Here is a 26014-nt window from a genome sequence, read left to right on the forward strand (position 1 = left end):
TGACACAATGCGAAGGTTTCCCAATTTTTTGATTTTTTTTTGAATTTTTTATGCCCGTTTCAAAATGCAGTCAAAACGGCAAGAATGACCGTTCCTAGCTAGTGGTTGAATATTGGAATTTTTTTGGTGTTTCTCTGATTAAAAAGATACTTATGTAACTAGAAATGATTTTTGGAAAAAATAAATATTAAACTATGAGGCAGCTGCAGTTCAAATTTGACCCGCTTCCAACTGAATCGGCGGAAATTTGTCTTTTTCACGAGAGGTGGATCAAAAAAATTTACACCCAACCATTTTGTCAATTGTGCAATAAATATGGCCTAGTATTTTATAAAAATGATTTGGTCCAATTTTGCAACAATTATTTGGTAGTTCCTTCACAAAAAACCCTTCTTTCGGGCACTCGGAAAATGGAAAATGGTTTTTTCGTCCAACGAAAATGAAAGCTTCCTTAGGCAACATTGTTTGCCATTCCAATATGCACTCTTGTGCACAATATGAGATCATTTGAACAAACTATGCCATGAATGTGGCCATAAGATTGATCATTTGGCTTGAAAGCCATTGATCTCCACACATGATAGCTCGTTTCTGAGAACACTTTTTTAAAATAATTGCCGTATTACAAGTTTGTTATTTTTCCTAGGAACTTGGCCACATATGATGACATAATGCGAAGGTTTCCCAATTTTTTGATTTTTTTTTTGAATTTTTTATGCCCGTTTCAAAATGCGGTCAAAACGGCAAGAATGACCGTTCCTAGCTAGTGGTTGAATATTGGGATTTTTTTGGTGTTTCTCTGATTAAAAAGATACTTATGTAACTAGAAATGATTTTTGGAAAAAATAAATATTAAACTATGAGGCAGCTGCAGTTCAAATTTGACCCGCTTCCAACTGAATCGGCGGAAATTTGTCTTTTTCACGAGAGGTGGATCAAAAAATTTTACACCCAACCATTTTGTCAATTGTGCAATAAATATGGCCTAGTATTTTATAAAAATGATTTGGTCCAATTTTGCAACAATTATTTGGTAGTTCCTTCACAAAAAACCCTTCTTTCGGGCACTCGGAAAATGGAAAATGGTTTCTTCGTCCAACGAAAATGAAAGCTTCCTTAGGCAACATTGTTTGCCATTCCAATATGCACTCTTGTGCACAATATGAGATCATTTGAACAAACTATGCCATGAATGTGGCCATAAGATTGATCATTTGGCTTGAAAGCCATTGATCTCCACACATGATAGCTCGTTTCTGAGAATACTTTTTTAAAATAATTGCCGTATTACAAGTTTGTTATTTTTCCTAGGAACTTGGCCACATATGATGACACAATGCGAAGGTTTCCCAATTTTTTGATTTTTTTTGAATTTTTTATGCCCGTTTCAAAATGCGGTCAAAACGGCAGGAATGACCGTTCCTAGCTAGTGGTTGAATATTGGAATTTTTTTGGTGTTTCTCTGATTAAAAAGATACTTATGTAACTAGAAATGATTTTTGGAAAAAATAAATATTAAACTATGAGGCAGCTGCAGTTCAAATTTGACCCGCTTCCAGCTGAATCGGCGGAAATTTGTCTTTTTCACGAGAGGTGGATCAAAAATTTTTACACCCAACCATTTTGTCAATTGTGCAATAAATATGGCCTAGTATTTTATAAAAATGATTTGGTCCAATTTTGCAACAATTATTTGGTAGTTCCTTCACAAAAAACCCTTCTTTCGGGCACTCGGAAAATGGAAAATGGTTTTTTCGTCCAACGAAAATGAAAGCTTCCTTAGGAAACATTGTTTGCCATTCCAATATGCACTCTTGTGCACAATATGAGATCATTTGAACAAACTATGCCATGAATATGGCCATGAGATTGATCATTTGGCTTGAAAGCCATTGATCTCCACACATGATAGCTCGTTTCTGAGAACACTTTTTTAAAATAATTGCCGTATTACAAGTTTGTTATTTTTCCTAGGAACTTGGCCACATATGATGACACAATGCGAAGGTTTCCCAATTTTTTGATTTTTTTTGAATTTTTTATGCCCGTTTCAAAATGCGGTCAAAACGGCAGGAATGACCATTCCTAGCTAGTGGTTGAATATTGGAATTTTTTTGGTGTTTCTCTGATTAAAAAGATACTTATGTAACTAGAAATGATTTTTGGAAAAAATAAATATTAAACTATGAGGCAGCTGCAGTTCAAATTTGACCCGTTTCCAGCTGAACCGGCGGAAATTTGTTTTTTTCACGAGAGGTGGATCAAATCTTTTGACACCAAATCATTTGGTAAATTGTATATTAAATATGCAGTAGTATTTTATAAAATTGATGGAGTCCAATTTTGCAACAAATATTTGATAGGTTCTTCACAAAAAAAACCATTTTTGCCACTCGGAAAATGATTAAAAATAGCTAGAAAGATCAAAAATGCATACAAATTGGTCCTTATCCATAAAATGTGGTCTAAATCTAGTGAAAATTTGTGTGGTGCCCTTTTGAAAATTATTTTTGATAGCTACTTTACAAAATCCCTCTATTTTTAGTACTTCAAAATTATTTTAAACCATTGATTTTCCGAACCAATCAGAACACTTCCCACGGATTGATGACATGGCGTCGATCCATCCATCCATCCATCTCTCCATCCCACATCCATCCATCCATCTTTCTATAGAAAAAAGAAAAAAGAAAACAAAAAGAGATCCCCCACCCGCAGCCCAAACCCTAGCTCAGATCGATCCCCCCGTCGCACCCGTCCTCCCATCTCCGCGCTGCCGCCGCCCCCTCCCGATCCAGTCCTCTCCCACACGGCAACCCTTCCTCCTCACCCGCCGCCGCCTGCCTCTCCCTCTCTGCCCGATCCAGATCGACGATGATGCCCCCCCCGTCGCCGCCCCCTCCTTCCCCACAACTGCCGCCGCCCCAACCTAAACCATCTCCCTCCATCGATTCCACACACACCGCCGCCGCCGCCGTTCAGCCCCGGTGACCTGCCCTCCATGGTCGCGGATCCACTCCAGCAGCAGACAGATCCGCCCTCCCTCCATCACCCCGCCGCTGGCGACCACCACCCTCACCCTCTCCTTCTTTCCCTCCATCACCCAGCAGCGGGCATGCCACCGAGGGGAGGATCCACTCCAGCATCTCCCATGGCGCCGCTCCTCTCCGGCGACTCCCGCGCCGCGGCCATGGCAGGAGGGGAGGAGCCCGAAACCCTCAGGTCCGTAGCGGCGCATGCCTCGGCGGCTGGTCCTCGTTCAAGGTGGCGACGCGGCTCAGGTTGGCCGGGCACCGCGTCAGCACGCCTGACCTGGCGGCGTCGGGCGTCGACCCCAGGCCGCTACGCGAGGTGCCGACGTTCCGCGACTACACCAAGCCGCTGTTGGACCTCCTGGAGTCCCTCCCGCCCGGCGAGAAGGTGGTGCTCGTCGGCCACAGCCTCGGCGGCGTGAACGTCGCCCTCGCCTGCGAGCTGTTCCCGGAGAAGATCGCCGCTGCGGTGTTCGTCGCCGCCTTCATGCTGGACCATAGGTCGCCGCCGTCGTACGTGCTTGAAAAGGTACACCATGAGCATGGAATGGTAGTATTTCTTGACTACTGGGAGCGTGCTGGCGTCCTTTTCTTGTCTTGAAGTCTAGATTCGGACGCGGAAATAGAAAACCCCTGACCGCCACCAGCTTATTGCTGAACTTTGTAGGAGTACTTTTCTTACTACTGAATGTTTGCTGGCGATCTAATATGTTTTCCTCTAAAACAGTTCATGGAGGGGAGAACGCTGGACTGGATGGACAAGGAGTTCAAGCCTCAAGATCCCGAGGGCAAGCGACCTACTTCCATGCTGTTCAGGCCGCTGGTCACTCGAGCAAAGTTCTTCCAGCTGTGCTCGCCGGAGGTACACTCCGCCCACCCGTCGCTTTGTTCATTACCTGCACGTGAACTTTTCTAAGTTTGCATGCTGTTGGAATCATATGACAGGACCTCACGCTGGGAAGATCCCTGATGAGGGTCAGCTCCATGTTCGTGGACAACCTGAGGCTGCAGCCGCCGTACACGGAGGCCCGCTACGGGTCTGTGCCGGCATCTCCGCTTCAGGTCCATCTTCATGAACTTCCTTTTTCTGAATCTAATCACAAATTCTCAGATGATCAATCTCCTGCATCACTGCAGCTACTGAAGATGATATGATTCTTTTCTTGCACTGCAACTACAGATAGATAATCTTCTTGATTTTTTCTTGTTGCACGCAGCCGTGAGAAGTTTGCGGAGCTGAACTCCAAGCTGTGGTACCTCTGAATCTTCTCCATTGGTAAAAGTAAAACTAGGATCCTCATTTTCTATGCATGCAAGACACCTTACTATTTATTTGTTTATTTATGCAGTAGTGATAGGCATACCAAAAACATAGCAAAATACCCTAGCACTGCAATGTGGCGTGTTCAGAACAGTAATAACCTTATAGATTAATAACAACACTGGTACAACTTTGTGCATGAGAGAAATGTGCTACCCAAATCATAAGCACATACCACATGTACAACTGCTACCCAAATGAACTATGGCAAGGGACATAAACACCTGTAGTCCCCTGTTTCTGAGATTGTTCTATGTCAGATTCTCAAATTAGATCCTTAGGAATGGATGGCTTGTCAATTAAGTTAGGATGGCTTGTCAATTTAAGTTAGGATGCCACCTTATGATTGAAAATACAGAGAATCACTGCATATTTTATCCAGAATCGTTGCTATAGTTTTGCTTATGCCGGCTCCTACCGTAGTTGATAGATGATTATGATAGTTGCCCAGTAATTTAAAGGTTGGCCTGATCGTGGTTACATCTTCATTCCCTGAATTGTTTGCCTGGACTCACAGTTTGATGTATGCGATGTGTGTTTCTGTAGTCATGCCCATGATGTGACTCTTCATGTTCTAAACTGATCTTTGTACATTTGAAATCAATGAGTGTAGGTGTGATCTTTGTACATTGTGAGGTTCAAAACTAATATCTCCTCTAGGAAACAAATATTTCACAAGGCATGCTCTGCTTTGAGTTGGTTCGAATTTGAATGGTTCGCCGTGTGTAGGTGTGATCTGAATTCTGAATGGGTCTTTTGGCAGGTACATGAAGGCCGGGAGCGCCAAGGCGCACCTCACGCATATTTTGACTGATTCATTGTTGGTGAACTTGCTGGTATGCATGTAGATCATGGTGTACCAGCTTTGCAAGGGCACCATGACCTTGATCCCAGCAAGTGGAAGTGTTCTCTTCTCTTTATCAACCAAAGGCACTTTCTTCTCTCATGGATGGATGGGACTCCATCAATTTAGTATCAGTTTAGGTGTTAGTATGCTGTTGATGCTTGTGTTGATGCCATGCTTTTTGTCTTGTCATGTGTTGATATTAACTGGCAGCATTATCTCCCATGATTGCTTGCTTGCTTGCTTACTCTATAACCTGTACTGCTAAAACATGTTATCCTACTCCATGATGCTATATCATTTGCAAATACTCCTGGACATCAGCTCCCATCATGTTGCATTAGCTATAATTTGTACTGCTAAAAGAGGAGTGTAAACTGGAGTAATTTTTTCAGCCATTATCTTTGTTTTCTTTTGGGCGGATGCTCTCCACTGGAGTAGAGCTGGGTACTGCATCTCTTTTTGCATTCCTTTTTCAGTCAGTGCTTGAACATTTTTTTAAAGATGAATTGGAAAACTTCTGGACAGAAGTACATGGAGTATAGTTGTAACTTCTTGCAGTATAGCTGTAGCAGTCCATTAGGAGTAGTTTTGCATCAGTAGCATTAGGAGTAACTTCTTGCAGAAAATCTTTGACACATATTGTCATGCATAAGTAGCATGTTTGCTTGTTTTGGAGCAGCGATTAAACTACTCCATGTCAAATAAACCTTGCTAGGTGAATCTTTTCCATTAATTAAATTTGTACTGCTTGGAGTAGCCTGCTTGGAGTACTTCTTTTCATGGAGCTGCTTGCAGTAATTTCTGATTTGCAGTCAGATTAGCTTGGAGCAGTAGCATTGCTTGCTCTGCTATTCTCTTCTCTTCTTTTAATTAAAATTAACTAATCCTTTAATAAAATTAGCTAAAACTTTCCTAGTTAATTAAAAATAACTGAAACTATTCCTTTAATGCTTGCATAAACTGTTTTAAAGATGAATTGGAGTACTCCTTTAATGAAGGTTTTGTGTAGTCTATTGCTTGCATCAGTACTTTTAAAAATAAATGAATTATTTCATTTAAGTGTACTCTAGACAGCAGTAGTATAGCACTTGCTGCTGCTGTTAAGCTTGCATCAGTACTGGTTGCAGTAGTATAGGACTTGGTTACTGCTGTTAAGTTTTTCTTTCTCTTCTCTCTTCTCTTCTCTTTGTCTGCTGGAGTAAACTTTTCCAGTATACTCCTAGGAGTAAACTTTCTGTGCTGGAGTAGGAATTGCTCTCAGGAGTAGCAGTAGTGATTTGTTTAACAGCAGCAACGACAGCAGTGCATATCAATTTATCATGATGACAACAGTAGTGCACACCAATTTGGAACTGATTTGTTGCTTCTCCCCTGCATATCAATTTATCATGATGACAACAGTAGTGCACACCAGTAAGTTAGTCTGATGCTAGACTAGACGCCTCTTTATGCAAGTTTATTGTCATGTATATTTATATGTATAAAGTCGAATCAAGTAGTAACATGTGAAAAACACTTGCACTGGTGTATGTAAGGAGTCAAGTACATGTTTGTTATAGCAGGGCAGAGTAGATGTTTGTGTTACCATCCAGTCCACTGACAACATGTTTCTGTTATTGTGGTTCTTGCTTAACTCACTGCCATCTACATTATGTTCTTTTTTTATCATCTGTCGAGAAACTATTGTGATGATTTGATGCCCATCTGGTGACTATTTATGTCTTTAGTGTCAATCGATGTTGCATAATCTGATTTGGACACCTAGGTTCTTGCATGGTTCTTAGATTAATTGTTCTGTTTTGTTGTTAGCAAATATTGCTTATATTAAGAGTATAAACATGTGACTATTCCTCTCATTTACAGGAGTTCTGGGCTGAAGACATTCGAAGAAGCCCGAAGCCCCAATCAACAACTTGCTTTATATATTACTGAATTTGTAATGCTAATATTCTTGAGAAATTTGATGTACTGCTGAACATGCTGGGAATTTGATGTATATTTGCTCGCTAAACTTGATGTATACTTGCTTGCTGAACTCAGAATATTACTTTTTATTCACTTGAAATTCATTTCTTGACTAAAAGTGGCCAGAAAAAGAAATAGATAGCCCAAAAGAAAAATGGCCAAAATGCCTAGTGGACCAAATCTATTCGGGCTTTGAAAAAAGGCCTAAAATATATTGGTTGGAACAAAGGCTGAAATTTGATAAGAAATGGACCGTTGAAAGGCCGGGGCCTAGAAAATATGGTCCAGGCCCAAAAAAGAAATGTACAACAAAAGACATCAGTCTAGAGAATCGAAGTGTTGGGCCAGGCCCATGTAGCTAGCGAAAATTAACAAAAAAAATAAATATTAAAAAGGCCGAATTGTTGGGCTAGGCCCATGTAAAACACCTAATCGGACCGGGCTGAATCTTGTGCCACATCAGCTTGCCATGCTGGATGCCTACGTGGCCTGGAGAGGTTGCTAGTAACCAAAACGCCATAGTGGACATATTTTGGTCATAAACGTTTGCGACCATTCTAGAAGAAAGGTCGCTATAGTCAGTTTACGACGCCCAGCCTTTGACCTTCTGTTTTTAGTCACAAAAAGGTCATAAATGGAAATTTGTGACCATTCAGTGACCAATAGTGGTGGTCATAAGTTGACATATTTCTTGTAGTGTTGGTGATGGTGACTAGAGAATTCTGTAATCACTATCTTATCTGGAAGATTAACTCCCACTTGATTCAAGCGATTGTAGTACTCAGACAATCTGAGCACATGCTCACTGCTTGAGCTATTCTCCTCCATCTTTTAGCTATAGAACTTGTTGGAGACTTCATATCTCTCAACTCGGGTATTTGCTTGAAATATTAACTTCAACTCCTGGAACATCTCATATGGTCCATGACGTTCAAAACATCTTTGAAGTCCTGATTCTAAGCCGTTAAGCATGGTGCACTAAACTATCAAGTAGTCATCATATTGAGCTTGCCAAACGTTCATAACGTCTGCATTTGCTCTTGTAATAGGTCTGTCACCTAGCGGTGCATCAACGACATAATTCTTCTGTGCAGCAATGAGGATAAACCTCAGATCACGAACCCAGTTCGCATAATTTCTACTAACATCTTTCAACTTAGTTTTCTCTAGGAACATATCAGAAATAAAAACATGGGAGCTAAACGCGAGCTATTGATCTACAACATAGATATGCTAATACTACCAGGACTAAATTCATGATAAATTAAAGTTCAATTAATCATATTACTTAAGAACTCCCACTTAGATAGACATCCCTCTAATCATCTAAGTGATCACCTGATCCATATCAACTAAACCATGTCCGATCATCACGTGGGATGGAGTAGTTTTCAATAGTGAACATCACTATGTTGATCATATCTACTATATGATTCACGCTCGACCTTTCGGTCTCGGTGTTCCGAGGCCATATCTGCATATGCTAGGCTCGTCAAGTTTAACCTGAGTATTCCGCGTGTGCAACTGTTTTGCACCCATTGTATTTGAACGTAGAGCCTATCACACCTGATCATCACGTGGTGTCTCAGCACGAAGAACTTTCGCAACAGTGTATACTCAGGGAGAACACTTATACCTTGAAATTTAGTGAGAGATCATCTTATAATGCTACCGTCAAACAAAGCAAGATAAGATGCATAAAAAATAAACATCGCATGCAATCAATATAAGTGATATGATATGGCCATCATCATCTTGTGCTTGTGATCTCCATCTCCGAAGCACCGTCATGATCACCATCGTCACCGGCGCGACACTTTGATCTCCATCGTAGCATCATTGTCGTCTCGCCAACTTATGCTTCTACGACTATCACTACTGCTTAGTGATAAAGTAAAGCATTACAGGGCAATTGCATTGCATACAATAAAGCGACAACCATATGGCTCCTGCCAGTTGCCGATAACTCGGTTACAAAACATGATCATCTCATACAATAAAATATAGCATCATGTCTTGACCATATCACATCACAACATGCCCTGCAAAAACAAGTTAGACGTCCTCTACTTTGTTGTTGCAAGTTTTACATGGCAGCTATGGGCTGAGCAAGAACCGTTCTTACCTACGCATCAAAACCACAACGATAGTTCGTCAAGTTAGTGTTGTTTTAACCTTCTCAAGGACCGGGCGTAGCCACACTCGGTTCAACTAAAGTTGGAGAAACTGACACTCGCCAGCCACCTATGTGCAAAGCATGTCGGTAGAACCAGTCTCGCGTAAGCGTACGCGTAATGTTGGTCCGGGCCGCTTCATCCAACAATACCGCCAAACCAAAGTATGACATGCTGATAAGCAGTATGACTTGTATCGCCCACAACTCATTTGTGTTCAACTCATGCATATAACATCTACGCATAAACCTGGCTCGGATGCCACTGTTGGGAACGTGGTAATTTCAAAAAAATTCCTACGCACACGCAGGATCATGGTGATGCATAGCAACGAGAGGGGAGAGTGTTGTCTACGTACCCTCGTAGACCGTAAGAGGAAGCGTTTATCAACGCGGTTGATGTAGTCGTACACCTTCACGATCCGTCCCGATCAACTACCGAGCGTACGGCACCTCCGCGTTCAGCACACGTTCAGCTCCATGACGTCCTCGCCTTCTTGATCCAGCAAGAGGCGTGAAGTAGTAGATGAGTTTCGGTAGCACGACGGCGTGGTGACGGTGTTGGTGAATAACAATCTCCGCAGGGCTTCGCCTACAGGGCCGGCCCTGGGGGGGCAGGGGGGCGACAGCCCCGGGCCCCCAAGCTCCAGGGGCCCCCGTCAGGTAGAACATATTGTATTAGACATGATCTATTAGGACTTGTATTAGCCGCAAGGGCCTAGCAGCCACGCAGGGAGTCCATGAGATCGCGAGAAATTTCTGCAGCCGTGAGTTTCCTTCTGATGGCGAGTCCTCACGATCCCTGTCCCAGGCCCCCGGACGCGAGGCGAGGTGCTGCCGTCTGACGAACCGCCGCCGGGGTGCAGCAGGCCGACCAACTCCGCTCCGCTCTCTGGTCTCCAAGCGCTGGACGCACACGCACGTCGCGGAGCTCCTCCTGCCGGACCCAGATAAAAATCCATATTGTGTTATCACCGAGATCTGACCGATCCAAGGTTTGTGATATCTACAGTTTATCACTCTCCTTGTACTAACTAGATTTATAATGAGTTCACGGTTGCTGGTCTATTGCACTGCGTGGCTCGATTTAATTTGCTCCGCCACTTGATCATGATGCATCTCGTAAGATTCACAAACACAGGTCTAGAAGAACCCCATAATTCTTGCCCTGGCATTTCCCCCTGTTCCATGCATGTAGCGCCGGTCAATTGTCCTATATTAGCATTTTAAGTGTACTGCGAGGACTTTAGAAACGAGAATCTACGATAATTAAGTAATTTATCTTTGTATATGCATTCATGCATATATAGCTTTGCATTGTTCAAGCTTTCATATGAAGTTTAAAAAGTATATGTGTCGGGTAGCAAAAAAAATTTGACATAAAAATTATTTTTTAGATGAATGTATAGGTTTATTGGTTACATTTCATACATATATATCAATTATTACTGCTATGCTATTTTATATGAAAGGGCCTTGAGTTTTATGTTCGCCCCGGGCCCCCAAAATCTCAGGACCGGCCCTGTTCGCCTAAGCACTATGAAAACTATGACGGAGGATAAACTAGAGGGGACGGGGTAGCCGGCACACGGCTTGGTGTTTCTTGATGTGTCTTTGGTGCTAGCATTGCCCCTCTATTTATATGTTGAGCCCTGGGGTCGAAACTTGGAGCAAAAGCCTCCTCAAAGTCGGTTTTGCCCGAAAGGCAAGAGTCCCACTCGGACTCCAGGACCAAACGCCACAATCCTTGGCGTCTGGCCCAGACACCATGGGCCAGACGCCAGGGTCTCCGGCGTTTGGCCCCATGGCCTCTGCAAAACTCCTTTTGCACCGACTTATAGCCTCGTGGGCCTGACCCCTTGGCCTAACCAAATCATCCAATATATGAATCTTTACCTCTGGAACATTCCGGAGCTCCTCCTTATGTCCGTGATCTCATCCGGGACTCCGAACAACAATCGGTTACCAACATACATAACTCATAAATACTATATCGTCAACGAACGTTAAGCGTGCGGACCCTACGGGTTCGAGAACTATGTAGACATGACCGAGACACTTCTCTGGTCAATAACCAATAGCGGAACCTGGATGCCCATATTGGCTCCTACATATTCTACGAAGATCTTTATCGGTCGAACCGCATAACAACATACGTTGTTCCCTTTGTCATCGGTATGTTACTTGCCCGATATTCGATCGTCAGTATCTTAATACCTAGTTTAATCGCGTTACCGGCAAGTCTCTTTACTCGTTCTGTAATACATCATCCCGCAACTAACTCATTAGTTACAATGTTTGCAAGGCTTATAGTGATGTGCATTACCGAGTGGGCCCAGAGATACCTCTCCGACAATCGGAGTGACAAATCCTAATCTCGAAATATGCCAACCCAACAAGTACCTTCGGAGACACCTGTAGAGCACTTTTATAATCACCTAGTTACGTTGTGACGTTTGGTAGCACACAAAGTGTTCCTCCGGTAAACGGGAGTTACATAATCTCATAGTCATAGAAATATGTATAAGTCATGAAGAAAGCAATAGCAACATACTAAACGATCAAATGCTAAGCTAACGGAATGGGTCAAGTCAATCACATCACTCTCCTAATGATGTGATCCTGTTAATCAAATGACAACTCATGTCTATGGTTAGGAAACATAACCATCTTTGATCAACGAGCTAGTCAAGTAGAGGCATACTAGTGACACTCTGTTTGTCTATGTATTCACACATGTACTAAGTTTCCGATTAATACAATTCTAGCATGAATAATAAACATTTATCATGATATAAGGAAATATAAATAACAACTTTATTATTGCCTCTAGGGCATATTTCCTTCAGACGGTGGCTGCTGTAGAAGCCTCAACGACCATGGAGTTGTTGGCCAATGCAGACTCCCGCGCCTCTGCTTGCCTCCACCATCGCCTTCCGCGCATTTCCTGGGCAGCTCCATGGTTGTGGCCATGCTGGTGCGGCACCCTTGCAGCCAGCGAGAGTGACATCTACTGGAGTTAGACATCAGCGTGCACTTGAGATGGCAGCGACGTGTGCGGGTGGCCAGCTTGACAGGCACTCCATATGGTGTACAATCAATTCTGTAGTGTACGTATTACTTGCACAACCGTACTCAGCGACCCAATGATGCATTGCTGCACTTACTGTGCAGGAGTATTGCATTGTTTCTTACTTTGTTTGCATCAGGTTAGTCAATAAATCTGCGCAAATCAATTCCTGCAACAAAGTCCAGGTGGCAGTCGGCACGGACATGTCGTCCCTGAGCTTTACTCCCAGGTGAGATTCAGAGGCAGGTTTGCTCTATTATGGTTGCAGATTTGATTGTGAGAATTACAAGATTAGACTGGTTTGTGAAGCAAGAAGTTAATTCGACATGATAATATGTATCTGCTAGAAGGTCTATTAATCTCCGTTCGACCGTATCCCCGGCAAGCAAGGTAGATCATGTATAGCTTGCTGCTCTGAATCTATCTAAGTACCGTGATCATGTAGAATACACAGAACTAGGGTTTCTATTTTGTTTATGCTGAAGAGAAGGTGGCTTGACACTTTATTTCTAGCTAGAGCACTCTTTTCTACATAACACATTTGATCTGACTAAAAAACATGTCTACAATACCATACTGTTATCAGCCATCATCTAAATGCTCTATCATACCAGTGGAAAATAGATTAGCCTGTCTGATATGCACTGCCTTATGGGTTGCCTATCGCCACTTCAATTACACCATTGTGTTGTGCCAGTATGTTTTCCCTGTCGCAGTCATATGGATATATTTTTTATACTGTCTAATTTGTGTCACAGAGCCACCCGGGTTATCGCACCATACTTTTTTCCATGATTAAGTCACCGCTAAATCATAGAGTAGTCATGTGCATGGTTAAGTCACCGCAAACAGTTTATTGTGCTCATTCTTCTATCCTTTTATTGCCTGCAAGTAAAAAGATGAATAACGAGATGAAACGGCCCACAAAGGATGGGGTTTATCCGCTGATCATATACACGGTTCTGGAAATCGTATCGGCAAAGTTGTACTCAACTGTCTGCCTTCAAGTTCTTCTCCTATTGTGAGTGATGTGGCCTGCGTTTCTACGGTGTCAGTCAAGAAGCTGAGAACCTCACCCACATTTCTTTGATGGCAACTGATGCGATCCAGACCATAGGTATCTATCCATATGATGTGGTATCTGACTGCTCTGAGTGTGACGAGTTCCCTGGTTATTGATCATCTAATTATATGGAGGACAACTACAGTGCAAGCCGCTTCGATGCTGAAGACTTTCTCTATGACCAGAATGCTTGATCCTTCAGCCACAAGAAGAAATTGAGGCCCTTTTGGTTTATCAGAAGCTTTTCTTAAGTATTGTACTTAGCTTGGATGCCTCTATGAGGGTGTTCCGAATTAGTGCAGTGGGCAGTAAAGTCGGTTCTGTGTTTCTCTTGCGGTATTTCTCCTATGATAGTGCACTAAAAGTTCCTTCACATCATGTACCAGTTAAGTGTTGGATCCAGTGTTATGTAGCTATTCTGCTTCTTCTGCTTGACACTAAGGTCAGTTATGTGTTTTTTATGCCATGAGATTTTCTGTAAGGTGAACCTTCTTCACTGATATAGTCAAGCATAGTCCTAATCAAAGACAGTTTGGAATCGTATATCACAAAGGGAAAAAAAGATGCGGTTAAACATGCTAAGGTTGGCCCACAACACACACGTTGGGACCCGGCACTGCGTACCAGTAGGTTAGGACATTGTTGTTCAATGCAGAGGAAATCGAGGGATGAGATTGCAGAAAAAAAAGAGAAGAGGAAATCCATCATGTAGCTCCTTATTGGTCCTTCCTAGCCTGTGTCATTTGGTTTCCTAAATTGCTCTGCTCCTCAGTTGAACTTTGTGTGGTTTGTTAAGCTAGCGAAGGTTGAGGTTTTGATTTCTAACGTAATATAGATCTTAGTATGGTTTAAGTGAAGGACACAGCGATGGCCTTAGAAAGGATCTACTCGATGTGTCATGCTTGACCTTACTCATCATCACCTAGGCCTTAGAAAAAAGGCTTGGCATTGCATTATTTGCACCTATGAAGTGAAGTGGTGCATTAACTGAAGAATGCATGATGTGTTGTATAGATTTCATGTGGTAGTAAGCTATTTAGCAGATGCATATGAGCTGACTATTTGTGGTACTTCAGTGTGCTTTGCTTTGACTGATTTTCAGTGTGGTGTTGGCTTTTATTCTGTACCTTACATTGACAGTGTGATTAACCAGGCAGCATGAGTTATTACATATTGTTGTGTAATGTATGACATGCCAGATTCATTTATTCAGCATATGTCTGTCTTGCTCCTCCTTCCACAGTAAACCTTCTGGTTATGTTTTGAGCAATCATCACCTCATGTTCTGACTTGCAATATTGTCTATGTTTGATCAAAGTGCATTAATCTCTCGAAACCATAAGGCATCTTAGAATTGACAGTGTTGTGCATGACTCCACGTTGCTGCAAAACTATTTCTGAAATTTAAACTAGCTCCATCTGTTTTTTGTGAGTATTTAACCAAAAACTACCACATTTGCCGGAAACGTGACGAAAAACTACCACTCTACGTTTTTGTGCGAAAAACTACCAAATTTTTCCTAAACCGTGGCAAAAAACTACCAACTCGCGAAAACGCTCGCTTCGCCCGTGCTAACCCCGTTTCTGACCGGTTAGGCCCGCGAACAGTTGCCACGCGGGCTAACGGGCGGCCGGCGCGCGTTGACGGCCGTTAACGGCGCGTCCGCTGTCGGAACGGCGGCTGTCGGTCGGCTGATAAGTGAGAGCGAGCGAGCTCAGCCACTCGCTCATTCTCTTCCTCCTCGCTCGCTCTCACTCATCCTCATCATCATCCTCTCCCCTCTCCCTGGTGCTGTGAGCTAGGTTAGCCTATCGCTGTCGCCGCCGCGGCCATTGCTGCCAGTAGAAGTTGAGGATGCCATCCTGGAATGACGAGGAGAGCTCGGACGAGGACATCAACATGGTTTCAATGGATCCTCAGCTCTTTGTAAGTGCATAATGGTGGAACAGAGTTAGGGTTAGGGTTAGTTCATCCAAGTTGGAGATTCCAAGTTGCTTTTGGTTTGATTCGAAGTTTCTTTTGCAGGAAACCCCTGACACTGTGGTGGAACCATTTTTCTGTGGTTCTTACACTGAATCTGAGCCGACGTGCATGATGCATCATCAGAGGCCGAACAAGATGGTGGCTTTTGAAGGTGCTTTGACTGGGAGGCGATTCCTGGGTTGTCCTATGCAGCAGGTATTAAATCTTGAACGCTAACTTGTTTTGCTGGTGGAGATGTGTGATGTGTTTTGCTGCTGGAGATGTGTGGTGCAGCATGTAGTGCAGAGATGTGTGATGTGCAGAGATGTGTGTTGTAGTTTAGAACTGAAACTTGAAAGTGCCATACGTATGGAAGCTATATGTGAAAGTAGATCTTTAGTTAACTGAATTCAATACATGACTGAGATGATCAACATTGCAGAGATCTTTAGTGTATTGTGAACTAAATGTATTAGTTAGGTGTTTACTGAATATAGCTGTTAACTGAAAAAGAACAGAGTTAAGTGAATTTATATTTACTGCTTAATATAGTTGTTAACTGAATTTATCTCTGATGCCAAGTCAGGTGTTGTGTGCTTACTATGAAAGAATTATGTTTGCATAATTCAGAGAGCATATTGATGTAGGTGTGAACTTTGGTTATCTGTACTTAGTTTGTTACTAAGTGATTTGTGCTTAATTATAAATAATTGCTTCTGTAGGATGTAGGTGTGAACTGTGGGGTTGTGGAGTGGGTGGATGGTCCTTGGCCAGAGATTCTACAAAGGTGCCTAACAAGGATTTGGGACATGTACCATGAGCAGAACTTGGGGAGGGTGAAGGACAAACAAGCCCATGAGAAAGAGGTGGCCAAGCTACAGAAGGAAATTGATTTCCTGTCAAACAACTACAGCCAGTTGGTGGAAGATGTATCCAAGCTTTTTGACTATCAAGATGGCAAGATGTCTCATGACATGGACTATACCAGTCAGGCAATCAATGATCTAAATGCAAAGAAGAAACAATTTGAGGATCAAGCAAAGATTGAGATAAGTATGGAAAAGATGAAGCTTGCCAAGGAGCAAAGGTGCATTCTTCAAAGCCAAGAAGATATCATTCAGAAAATTAGGAAGGCCATGAAGGAAGTGGAGGGGGACAGGGACCTACTTAAGAAAGAGAAGAAGAAGCTGGAGTATCTGATTGCTGATCTGGTCAATGCTGGGCATGCCAGCAAAGATAAGCTGGAGAGGATCAAGGCAATTATGAATGAGTGAAGTGCTTGGTGTGTGGGTTAAGTAATTAGTAGGCCTATATATATAGCTGGCCTTGGAATGTCATGCATGTTAGGTGTGTATTTTGGGAAAGTTTTATGTGCTTTCAGAATGGTATGAGGGAGGGAGGTACTCTTATGGTTTAAGAACTAGTTGGTTTTATCTATGATGTAATGACTTTTATGTTAAGACCTACTATGCTAAGTGAGTACTCATGCTAAGTTAATTAAGTAAGAATGTTTTATCTATGATGAGTCTGTTTTACTCTGCATATATCATGTTTGGATAACTGACAGTAGTGACATAGTTGGAAGTAGAAAGCAGCAAGTAACATATGTAGCAAGTAGCAACTAACATATATAGATAATCTGACATAGATAGATAGTACTACCATTCATAGTCTGACATAGATAGCAACTAGTAGTAGATAGTGCCTAACATAGATAGCAAGTAGATAGTGCTGACGAAACTGAACCTAGGAACTTACTGAACTTATGAAAGTTCAGGACTGACGAAACTGAATTTTTTTGCACTGAACTAACTGAAGGCAGCACTTCACTCCTCCTTCTTCAGCATCTTCAGGCACTGGGAGCGGCGCACTGCAGTCACGGCCACCCTCTTCTTCTTTCCCGGCGCCGGCTCCACCACATCTTCCTCGCTGCCATCTTGTTCTTGCTTCACCACGACGCCGTCTGGGAGATCGACCTCCGGCAGCGCATCCACGTGGATTGGGAGGTTCCTGTCCCCCTCCACGGCGTTGAGGACGGGAGCCAGCAGCTGCACTTCAGGCTCGTCGTCGGAGAGGACGACGACCTCATCCACCTCGTCGTCAGATTCGTCAGATGACTCCTCCTCATCATATTCACTGGACTCGTCGTCAGAGAACTCGTCGTCTGAAGACTCGCCGTCGGAGTTGTCAGAGGGCCCAAGGACCCATGGATTGCGCCTCTCCTAGTAGGCGTTGTTGATTGGGGCTGGGAGCGCGAAGACGGCGTCGGTGACGTGGTCCGCGGCGGCCGGTGGCGTGGTGGATGAGCGGTACATCCACCATCGGGCGCGTTGCCTGGGGTCGGGGGAGCGCTGCACCTCGCGCATCGCCCACAGCAGAAGGGACGGCGGCAGGATGGTGCGGCCGGCAGGGAAGGCGCGCTGCTTTTCAGCAGCTGTCATCACCTTCACGAGGCCGCGGGCGTGGTTCCTCATCATCGCTAGACTGGGGAACCAGCGCGCGATCTCCCTGTACTGCGCGCACATCTCCTGGTTGTTGCTGGCGAGAGCTTCGATGGCCAGCTGCCAGTCCATGGCGACGGCGGTGGCGGTGGTTGTCGGCGGCGATTTCGACAGGAGAGAGGGGGAAGCGGAGTGGGCGGTGCGAGCGGCGAGTGGGCGAGTGAGCAGAGAGCGTGGTGGGTGGACACGTAATAAAGTCGTAGAATCCAAAACGGCTGGGTTTACTCAACGCACGCTCACCACGATGGCGGCTGCAGCGCACGCTGAACAGACGACGTGGTGGGCAACATATAATAAGTTTGGCCGATGCTATGCAAACAAATCACTAGCACTAGCCCATTGGTATTGAACGCATGGTTACAACCAACTGGTCCTGGGTTCGAGCCCAGGCCAGACATTTTTTGTGCATATTTTTTTTCTAAAATGAATTTGGCAGTCACTTCTGAACTGTAGAAAGGGCAAAGTAAAACAAAAAAACAAATTAAAACATGCACCTAAACTGCACAAATGTCAAAGTAAAACAAATAAAATAAACTTAACCCATACATTCAACATTGCACATTGCACACAAGTTCACATGTCTGAATTTAAGCAGTCTAGTAAAAGAGCACAAACTTAGTACCATACAATCAAACTAAGTAGCAGAACACATTGCCACAAATTTAAGCAGTCTAGTAGCAGAGTTTCAATGGTTTCAACTAGCACTAAAATATAATGCAAACTTGCTAGGGGGTTTCCTCTTCCTCTTGCCTGCTAATATCCCTGGTTCTGCAGTGGATGCTCTTGGTGCATTGAATGTTCTTGTTGATGTTGATCCTCTTGGAGCTCTTGTTGATGCTGATCCTGTTGGAGGTGCTGGTGAAGACCTGGCTGCTCCTGCAGAAACAGTTGATGCTGAAGCTCTCTTATCTGCTGCTGTTTTTTCTGTTCCTCACTGCTTTAGGAGGTGGAGCAGATGAGGCTGGCCTCTGTGAAGTTTGGTGTTGATGTGGTGGTTCTGGAGGTGGGTGACTAGCACTAGAGAAACCCCTAAAAATTTCTCTATTCTCCTGCATGACAGAATTAAGATAGTTAGTACATAATTAAACAACTATTAACTAAACAAAGAATGCAACATTTTTAAATGACCTGGTGTAAGTTCTTTCTCATCTGAAGACTTGGGTTTAGAGCTTTCCCACAGTAAGTAAATCTATGGCCCTGTAGACCACAATTGCTGCATGTAATTGTTCCCATCCTGCTTGTGTCTTTTGGTGCAGGCACCTCAAACTGGCCCTTTCTCCTAGCTGTTTGTTTCTTCCCTGCTTTTTCTTTGAACACTGGTGGCTCAATATCCTGAGTATGGGTGTCAGGCCAGAATCCAGGACCAGGGACAGGGTACACTATGTCTTTGTATGCTTCAATATATAATGGTTTTTTGAAAAATTCATGCACATAGTCCTCTGGGTGCATGTGAATCTTGCTCATTGCTGCTATTGCATGACTGCATGTCACACCTGTCATGTCCCACCTCCTGCAGTCACATGAGTTAGTAGCTAGGTTGACACAGTACTGATTTTCCTTACTAGACACTTGCCAAATGTCAGGACCAGCCTTATGTGCCTCACAAAATTTGGCATACTTCTTATTCTCCTCTAGTTTCTCTGAATAGTTGGGTGTGATCATCCACCTGCTGTTCTCTGTTTTTTCCCTGGTCTTCTGCCTTTTGATCATTTGCTTAGTCCTTATTCCTTCAAACATAGTTCTAATTGGTTTGGCCCTAACATCAAGGATCATTTTGTTGAAAACCTCACTCAGGTTGTTCACAACAAGATCAGTTTTGCAATTGTAATCCATTGAAGACCTACACCAAGTCTCCTTTGGAATTTTTGAAAGCCACTTCCAGGCATCCTCACACTCTGCTTTAAGCTCTGCCATTGCTAATTCATGGCCATGTTTGGTGAATGAGTAGCTAGCCTGATCTACTAGCTTTTTTAGTTCTGCTCCTCTGAAACCAGTTGACTGAAAATTTGCATAGATGTGCCTGAGGCAGTATCTCTGAGGGGAATCAGGGAACACCTCATTTATAGCCTTAAGAAGACCCTGATTGTAAATTAATAACCATGGTCATGAACAAAAACAAATAAAGCCAGTAATAACTATATTTATCTGAACTACTGGCTAAGATAGGTTGCATACCTTTTGCCTGTCAGAAATAATGGTGTAGGTTCCAAATTTGCTTCCACTTCCAATGCAACATCTTAGCTGGGTTAAGAACCATGTCCAACTTTCTGAATCTTCCTTATCAACCACACCAAAGGCTATGGGGTAGATGTTGTTGTTGCCATCTCTTCCTGTGGCTGCAAGAATTTGTTGTCCAGTGGTTAGCTTGATGAAGCAAGCATCAAGCCCTGCATCCATACCCAAATTAGCTACCAAAAAATTACAACAAGATATTTTCAACAAAATGCAGTTATATATTTACCTATAAAGGGCCTGCAACCATTAAGAAATCCTTGCTTTGATGCATGCAAGCAGTAGAACATGTACTTAAATCTAGGAGTTGGGGCAGGGTTTTCTGGGTCCTCAAATGTTGTAACTACACACCTGCTACCAAGGTTTGTGTCAAGAACTGCTTGTAGATAGTCCCTCAGTCTATAGTACTGCTCCTTCTGGTCACCTTGTACAACCTTAATAGCCTTCCTCCTTGCCCTATAGGCCACACTCTTTGATACATCAACTGAAAACTTGACTTTGCTGTTTTTAATAAGTGAATCCACAAGTGCTCTAGGATCTGCTCTAAGAGATGGCTCAACTGCTTTGGAAAGCCACTTAGTAGTAACTTTTGTGTTCTCTGCTGATGCTGGACAAGTGTGCTCCATGTTACACTTCTTAATGCAAAATGTTCTTTCATGAGCTATCCTGGAGGCACACATGTAAAATTCACATCCATGCTCTCTCTGTGAACACCAAACAATAATTCTTGTTGGAGTGTTCCTGTGGTAGTGAAAAGACCTCAAAGTCCTTATATGAAAATCTCTTAATGCTTCTCTAAACTGGTAAACAGAATCAAAACACAAGCTCTTGCACAAGAGTAAATGTGAATTGGGAATTGAAGGGTCAGAATATACTCTTTCCTTCATCTTTTTCTTACTACTCTTTGTCTTTGCCTTCTTCATGATGTGTGGTAGTTCAACTTCATCTTCTTCTTCCTCATCACTTATGCCTGGATCACCAGCAAAACAAAACTCATCTGCTTCAGGAAACCAATCTTCAAAACGTTTTTTCTCTACCTCATTGTGACATCTGCTAGTTGGCCCAGGGTTCTTCACATGTTTCACAATAGCAGTACTTTGCAATGTTGTTTCCTTTTCAGAGGCACACTCTATTTCCATTTGTTGAACAACTTCAGCACTACCATCTGAATGAACTGAATCATCAGAAAAAAATTCAGACACTTCAGTGTCTTCTTCAAAGTGGTTCAAATCTGCCTCTCTTTGAATCCTGCTCCTCTCAAGCTGAGCCTTTGTATCATCTATCTTATTCTGAAGCTCAGATTGCTCCACAACCTTTTGCACACAGCAACTCTCTTGAGTGTTCATGTAATTCTGAATAGCCTGTGTGCTTATTGCAGGTTCAACATCTCTCACAACCCTTATGTTCACAACATTGACATGATTAAAAAAAACTCCAACATTTCATGAACACTAGATTCATTACTTAAATACTTTACTCTTTCAGATCCAATTTCCTCCTCCTTCACATAGTACATGTAATCACTCTGCCCATACCCTTCACTAGCAATGAGTGATTGTAGAGTAACAAAAGATATATCTGACTCATATATAACCCTTTTCACAGGGTTTCTTCCTTCTAAATGAAACCATATCTCCCACTTCTTGTCAGCAAAACTGCAGAAATAGGTGCTCATGAATTCAATTGAAAATGACAGAGCTACAAGTGCAATACAGTTTACTACACATGTCCAACAAGCTCTAACAAACACATCTTACTAATTTGCCAGATTGAAGCAGCTAACTAATTCATGAGCAGCTAACCTATTTGGCAGATTGAAGCAGCTAACCTAGCAGATGATATTTCCATACCTGCAACCCATTGGCGATGACTGGGCGAGCTGTGCCTCCTGCTGCTGCGAGCCGGCCTGCGTCGAGAAGCTGGTGCTCCCCAACCAATTGTCGACTGAGTTCGCAGCGTCCAAACTTGTGCCACCGCCGCCTACGTCGTCGCCGCCGCCGCCACCACCCATATCGCCGACGCTCCCCTCCGGAACCACCGCCGCCATCGTCGCTGCCGCCGCCGCCACCTAGTTCAGAGAGAGGGAGAGGACGGAGAGAGTGCAGCGAGAGGGGAAAGGGTCAGATCTTGACCCGCACCCGACCGACAGCGGCCGTTCCGACAGGGGACGCGCCGTTAACGGCCGTCAGCGCGCGCCGGGCGTCAGTTAGCCCGCGTGGCAACTGTTGGAGGGCCCAACCGGTCAGAATAGGGGTTAGCGCGGGCGAAGCGAGCGATTTCGCGAGTTGGTAGTTTTTTGCCACGGCTTCGGAAAAATTTGGTAGTTTTTCGCACAAAAACGTAGAGTGGTAGTTTTCTGTCACGTTTCCGGCAAATGTGGTAGTTTTTGGTTAAATACTCGTTTTTTGTCTCATGTAATTGAAATGCTCTCTTTTCAAGCGTTGCTGTTGAGGGATTTAGCATTGTTTGTGTTTTTCAGCGCGTTGGTAGAGGTGTCGTTGTTGGGGTCCAGCGCCACTGATGGAGAAGATTCGTAGCAAGATTGGTTGGGTGGACGCCGGTATCCTCGCCGCCGTCCGGCAGCAGGTTCGGTCTCGCGATCTAATTTTCCATTTGGTTTGCAATATCTACACTCTTTGCATTAATACCGGTTAATATGACCAAACTGACGTGTGAAAAGGTGCCTGATCCTTTTATATTATAAACTTTTAGATTTATTCAGCGGTAACATACAAGTGGTGGCTGACCCTTTTCTATGTTGTCAGCTTTAGAAAATTGTAGAAACTACCTTAGGCACATGTACCTTCCATAGGAGGAATTTTGCCCTTGCAATTGTTTTTTATCATTGCCTTTTGTCCTGTTCCCTAAAAGTCTGAACTGGTGCTGGGTCCTTCTCTACACTATCATATCTACATGATTATATAATCTCTCTTATGGCTATGTTTTTTGTAGGAAAACCATGCCCATACGACGGTACCGAACGAAGTTGCGCACAGGATGAAACCAAAAAATGAAAGCATTCACAATCTGTCCTAAAGATGACTGCACTATCTGTTTAGTGGAGCAAATAGGTTCAGGTTGGACAGTCAGGAATGGATAATCATGTAGGTAATTCTCTCTCTTTTTGTTGATGCTTTATCCTACTTGGGAGGATATATGGCTCTGTAACAAGACTAATTCAGCCAGACAGTTATAAATTTACCCCAAACACATATAAGGATTCTATACATTAATAACTAAGGCGTCGGTCCACTCGCTCAATTCTGAAATTGTTCATATTGACGGCTTTGGTATAGTATACAAGTGATTCTTTATTTGATTAAAACACTGTTCTTTGTTGCAGTTGTAATCGGCATAATGGTCTTCGCTTTTGATATTATTGGCGCTGAGTAAACACTGTTACTGCGGATATAGATAGATACCTCAAGAATACTGAAATGTTAATTGTCTGGTAGCAGCAGTGGCGCATGGCAGTTATGTCATGTTCATAGTATGGGAAAGGACGAGCTTTGTAATGAACTTGATGTGAATATGTTGTCTTGGGCAACCACTGTGCTTTGCTTTGGGAACAATTTTTGTTTTACTTTGCCATGCGCTTGCAGATCAGTTGAAGTCTTACATGCTGGGCCACGGCGCGGGGATGGGCACCGCACGCACCAAGGCGTGCATTGTGTGTGTGTGTGTGTGGGGGGGGGGGGGGGGGGGGGCAGTTGATACGATTTCAGAAAAAAATAGTGGGAAAAATCAGAGACCAATAGCACAAAATAAAAAATAAAAGAGAAAGGAGAAGTGGAAGGAGAACATATGTAAGGTTGGATGAGCAAAGGGTATGCAATTAATGATGAGCGTGTTCAGACACCGGAATGATCTGCAATGGCAATCCGAACAGTTGCAACAAATTACATGGTAGCCGCCAGTCCTCGGCCAAATGAGAGAAAAGGTAGTTGGGCTCCTCCAACAAAAGATTTTGTTAAAGTCAACGTTGATGCTTCTTTCGACGAGGGCAATCTCTGGGACTACAGGTGTCATAATCAGGGATAATAAGGTAGATTTGTTGCTGCTAGAAACACCAAATTTTCAGCAGCATATGTCGATTTTGCATAACCGATAGCTCTGAAGTACGAACTGCTATTTGCCGACTCAATTGGATTCAATAGATTGATTATTTGCTTGGACGACAGTTAAGTCATTGAAGCCATGAATAATGACTTGCACGCAGCGGGTGTTGCTGCAGTAGTGCTTAGTGATTATTATTTCTTGTCTTCAGAATATCCCAAAGTGGTGTTTGAGCATGAGTACCGAGAGGTGAAATATTTTCAAAAATTATTTCAAATTTGTGCACTTGTTCTAATTTTGTGTTTTTCCCAAATTCATAAAACATTTCGAGGTCATAAGCCTTTTTCAAATTCACTAAAAAATCAAGTTCATGATTTTTTTAAACATGAGCTTTTTGAAAATTCACACAGATTTGGAAAATTAATGAACTTTTTTAAATTCAAAAACATTTTTAAACTCAAGAATTTTTCAAATTCATTAACTTCGTTCGAGTTCACAAAACAAAATTCAAAATCATGAACTTTTTTCAAACCTGTCAACATGTCTCAAGTTCATGAAATTTTTCCAAATGAATGATTTTTAAAAATTTTGACATTTGTTTTCAATAAAAATGTCCAAAATAAAAAAATAGATTGATACACACGTATAGATCGCGAGTGCCTTCAGTTGAAGAGATCGCACGAGCGCCAGAGCAATCGGGAGTGTGTGGGGAGCTCCTATTTCGCAACCAGGACCTCCTATGTGGCGCCTTAAGCGCCACTTGCAGGAACAGGCGCGTCCATGTAGAAAGGCGAGCGCTCGATCGCTTGACCTGTTTCGCGCCCGGTCGTTCGATTGCATTTTGACCGGATTGTGGTTGACTATAACCATCGACTTTTGAAATAAATATGAAAAAAACTCACAAAACTTCAAAAGACCTCAACTTAAAAAATGTTCACGAATTTCGAAAAAAAATCAAACTTCAAAATGTTCTTGTGTTTGAAAAAAAATAGTTTGTCAATTTGTACAAATTAATCGAGTTAGCAAAAAGTTCGTCAAATTTGAAAAAACTTAATTAATTATTAAAAAAATCATCCAATTTGAATAGGAGCTGTTTATTTTGAAAAAACTTCAACGAATTTGGAAAAAGTTTCCCAATTTTAAAGAAGAATAAAAAATCTGAACAGTTCATCAATTTTCGAAAAAAAAGTCGATTTGTAAAAAGTTCAGGCATTCAAGAAGAATAAAAAGTACAGAAACAAAATATAGACAACGCAGAAAAGACAACAAGGCGGTGCGTTACTAGAGAGGGAGGGTGTACGCCAAGTATAGGCCTAGAACGGTCAGTCCTATAATACGTGCAGGTCCCCGAATAGCGACCTCTTGCATACCCCTCTCGTGAGCATGTTCTCTCTATGGACCTACCATGTTGGTTTTTATCCATCGATTTTGGAAAGGTTCTTCTTTTTCTTTTTCTTTTTTCATGTTCATTTCTTCTTTCCTTTCTATTTTCAATTTTATTTCTTTTTTATTTCACAATTTGTTTTTTCATTTTGTGATAATATTTGGAAACCGCAACCTTTTTTTTGGAAATCAGAATTAGAATTATTAAACATTTTTTAAAATCATGAATAATTTTCTAATTCGCTACAATTTTACGAAATTGTGACCATTTCTATAGTGTCCCAACTTATTTTACAAATTCGATATATGTATCTGAAATTAAGAACATGTTTTGAAACTCATGAACATTTTTTAAATTGACAAATATTGTTTGAATTTGGGAACAATTTTGAAATTTATGAGTCCATT

At 42.6% G+C, this 26014-nt stretch overlaps 4 protein-coding genes across 4 annotated transcripts; 2 read left to right on the forward strand and 2 right to left on the reverse strand.

Moving 5' to 3' along the window:
• Positions 1-2874: 2874 nt before the first annotated feature.
• LOC125518208 (salicylic acid-binding protein 2-like) lies at positions 2875-14633 on the forward strand. The gene is made up of 7 exons (XM_087531659.1): positions 2875-2987; positions 3108-3561; positions 3760-3894; positions 3978-4094; positions 4815-4876; positions 5117-5189; positions 14574-14633. Exons 1-7 carry the CDS (start codon positions 2875-2877, stop codon positions 14631-14633), a joined length of 1014 nt encoding a protein of 337 aa, XP_087387785.1.
• A 693-nt stretch (positions 14634-15326) lies between these two features.
• LOC147957357 (uncharacterized) lies at positions 15327-16765 on the forward strand. The gene is made up of 3 exons (XM_087536825.1): positions 15327-15398; positions 15498-15650; positions 16157-16765. Exons 1-3 carry the CDS (start codon positions 15327-15329, stop codon positions 16706-16708), a joined length of 777 nt encoding a protein of 258 aa, XP_087392951.1. The 3' UTR covers positions 16709-16765.
• Positions 16766-19054: 2289 nt separating this feature from the next.
• LOC147957358 (uncharacterized) lies at positions 19055-19849 on the reverse strand. The gene has a single exon (XM_087531661.1). The coding sequence runs from the start codon at positions 19847-19849 to the stop codon at positions 19055-19057; it is 795 nt and encodes a 264-aa protein (XP_087387787.1).
• Positions 19850-20092: 243 nt separating this feature from the next.
• On the reverse strand, positions 20093-21090 carry LOC147957359 (uncharacterized). Its single transcript, XM_087533516.1, has 2 exons — positions 20397-21090; positions 20093-20322 (listed from the first exon to the last, which is right to left on the reverse strand). Exons 1-2 carry the CDS (start codon positions 21088-21090, stop codon positions 20093-20095), a joined length of 924 nt encoding a protein of 307 aa, XP_087389642.1.
• Between the last annotated feature and the right edge of the window lie 4924 nt (positions 21091-26014).

This window comes from Triticum urartu, chromosome 7A (assembly GCF_056163025.1).
Source record: "Triticum urartu cultivar PI428250 chromosome 7A, HENAU_Tu73, whole genome shotgun sequence".
NCBI classification, from domain to species: domain Eukaryota; kingdom Viridiplantae; phylum Streptophyta; class Magnoliopsida; order Poales; family Poaceae; genus Triticum; species Triticum urartu.

Coding starts and splice junctions, on each gene's coding strand:
- LOC125518208 (XM_087531659.1), top strand. CDS start 2,875: ATGATGCCCCCCCCGTCGCCGCCCCCTCCTTCCCCACAACTGCCGCCG. Junction 2,988..3,107: donor GCCGCCGCCGTTCAGCCCCG/GTGACCTGCCCT, acceptor TCCATCACCCAG/CAGCGGGCATGCCACCGAGG. Junction 3,895..3,977: donor TCCAGCTGTGCTCGCCGGAG/GTACACTCCGCC, acceptor ATCATATGACAG/GACCTCACGCTGGGAAGATC.
- LOC147957359 (XM_087533516.1), bottom strand. CDS start 21,090: ATGAAGAAGGCAAAGACAAAGAGTAGTAAGAAAAAGATGAAGGAAAGA. Junction 20,323..20,396: donor TGGTTGCAGGCCCTTTATAG/GTAAATATATAA, acceptor GTATGGATGCAG/GGCTTGATGCTTGCTTCATC.
- LOC147957357 (XM_087536825.1), top strand. CDS start 15,327: ATGCCATCCTGGAATGACGAGGAGAGCTCGGACGAGGACATCAACATG. Junction 15,399..15,497: donor CAATGGATCCTCAGCTCTTT/GTAAGTGCATAA, acceptor TTTCTTTTGCAG/GAAACCCCTGACACTGTGGT. Junction 15,651..16,156: donor TGGGTTGTCCTATGCAGCAG/GTATTAAATCTT, acceptor TTGCTTCTGTAG/GATGTAGGTGTGAACTGTGG.
- LOC147957358 (XM_087531661.1), bottom strand. CDS start 19,849: ATGGCAGAGCTTAAAGCAGAGTGTGAGGATGCCTGGAAGTGGCTTTCA.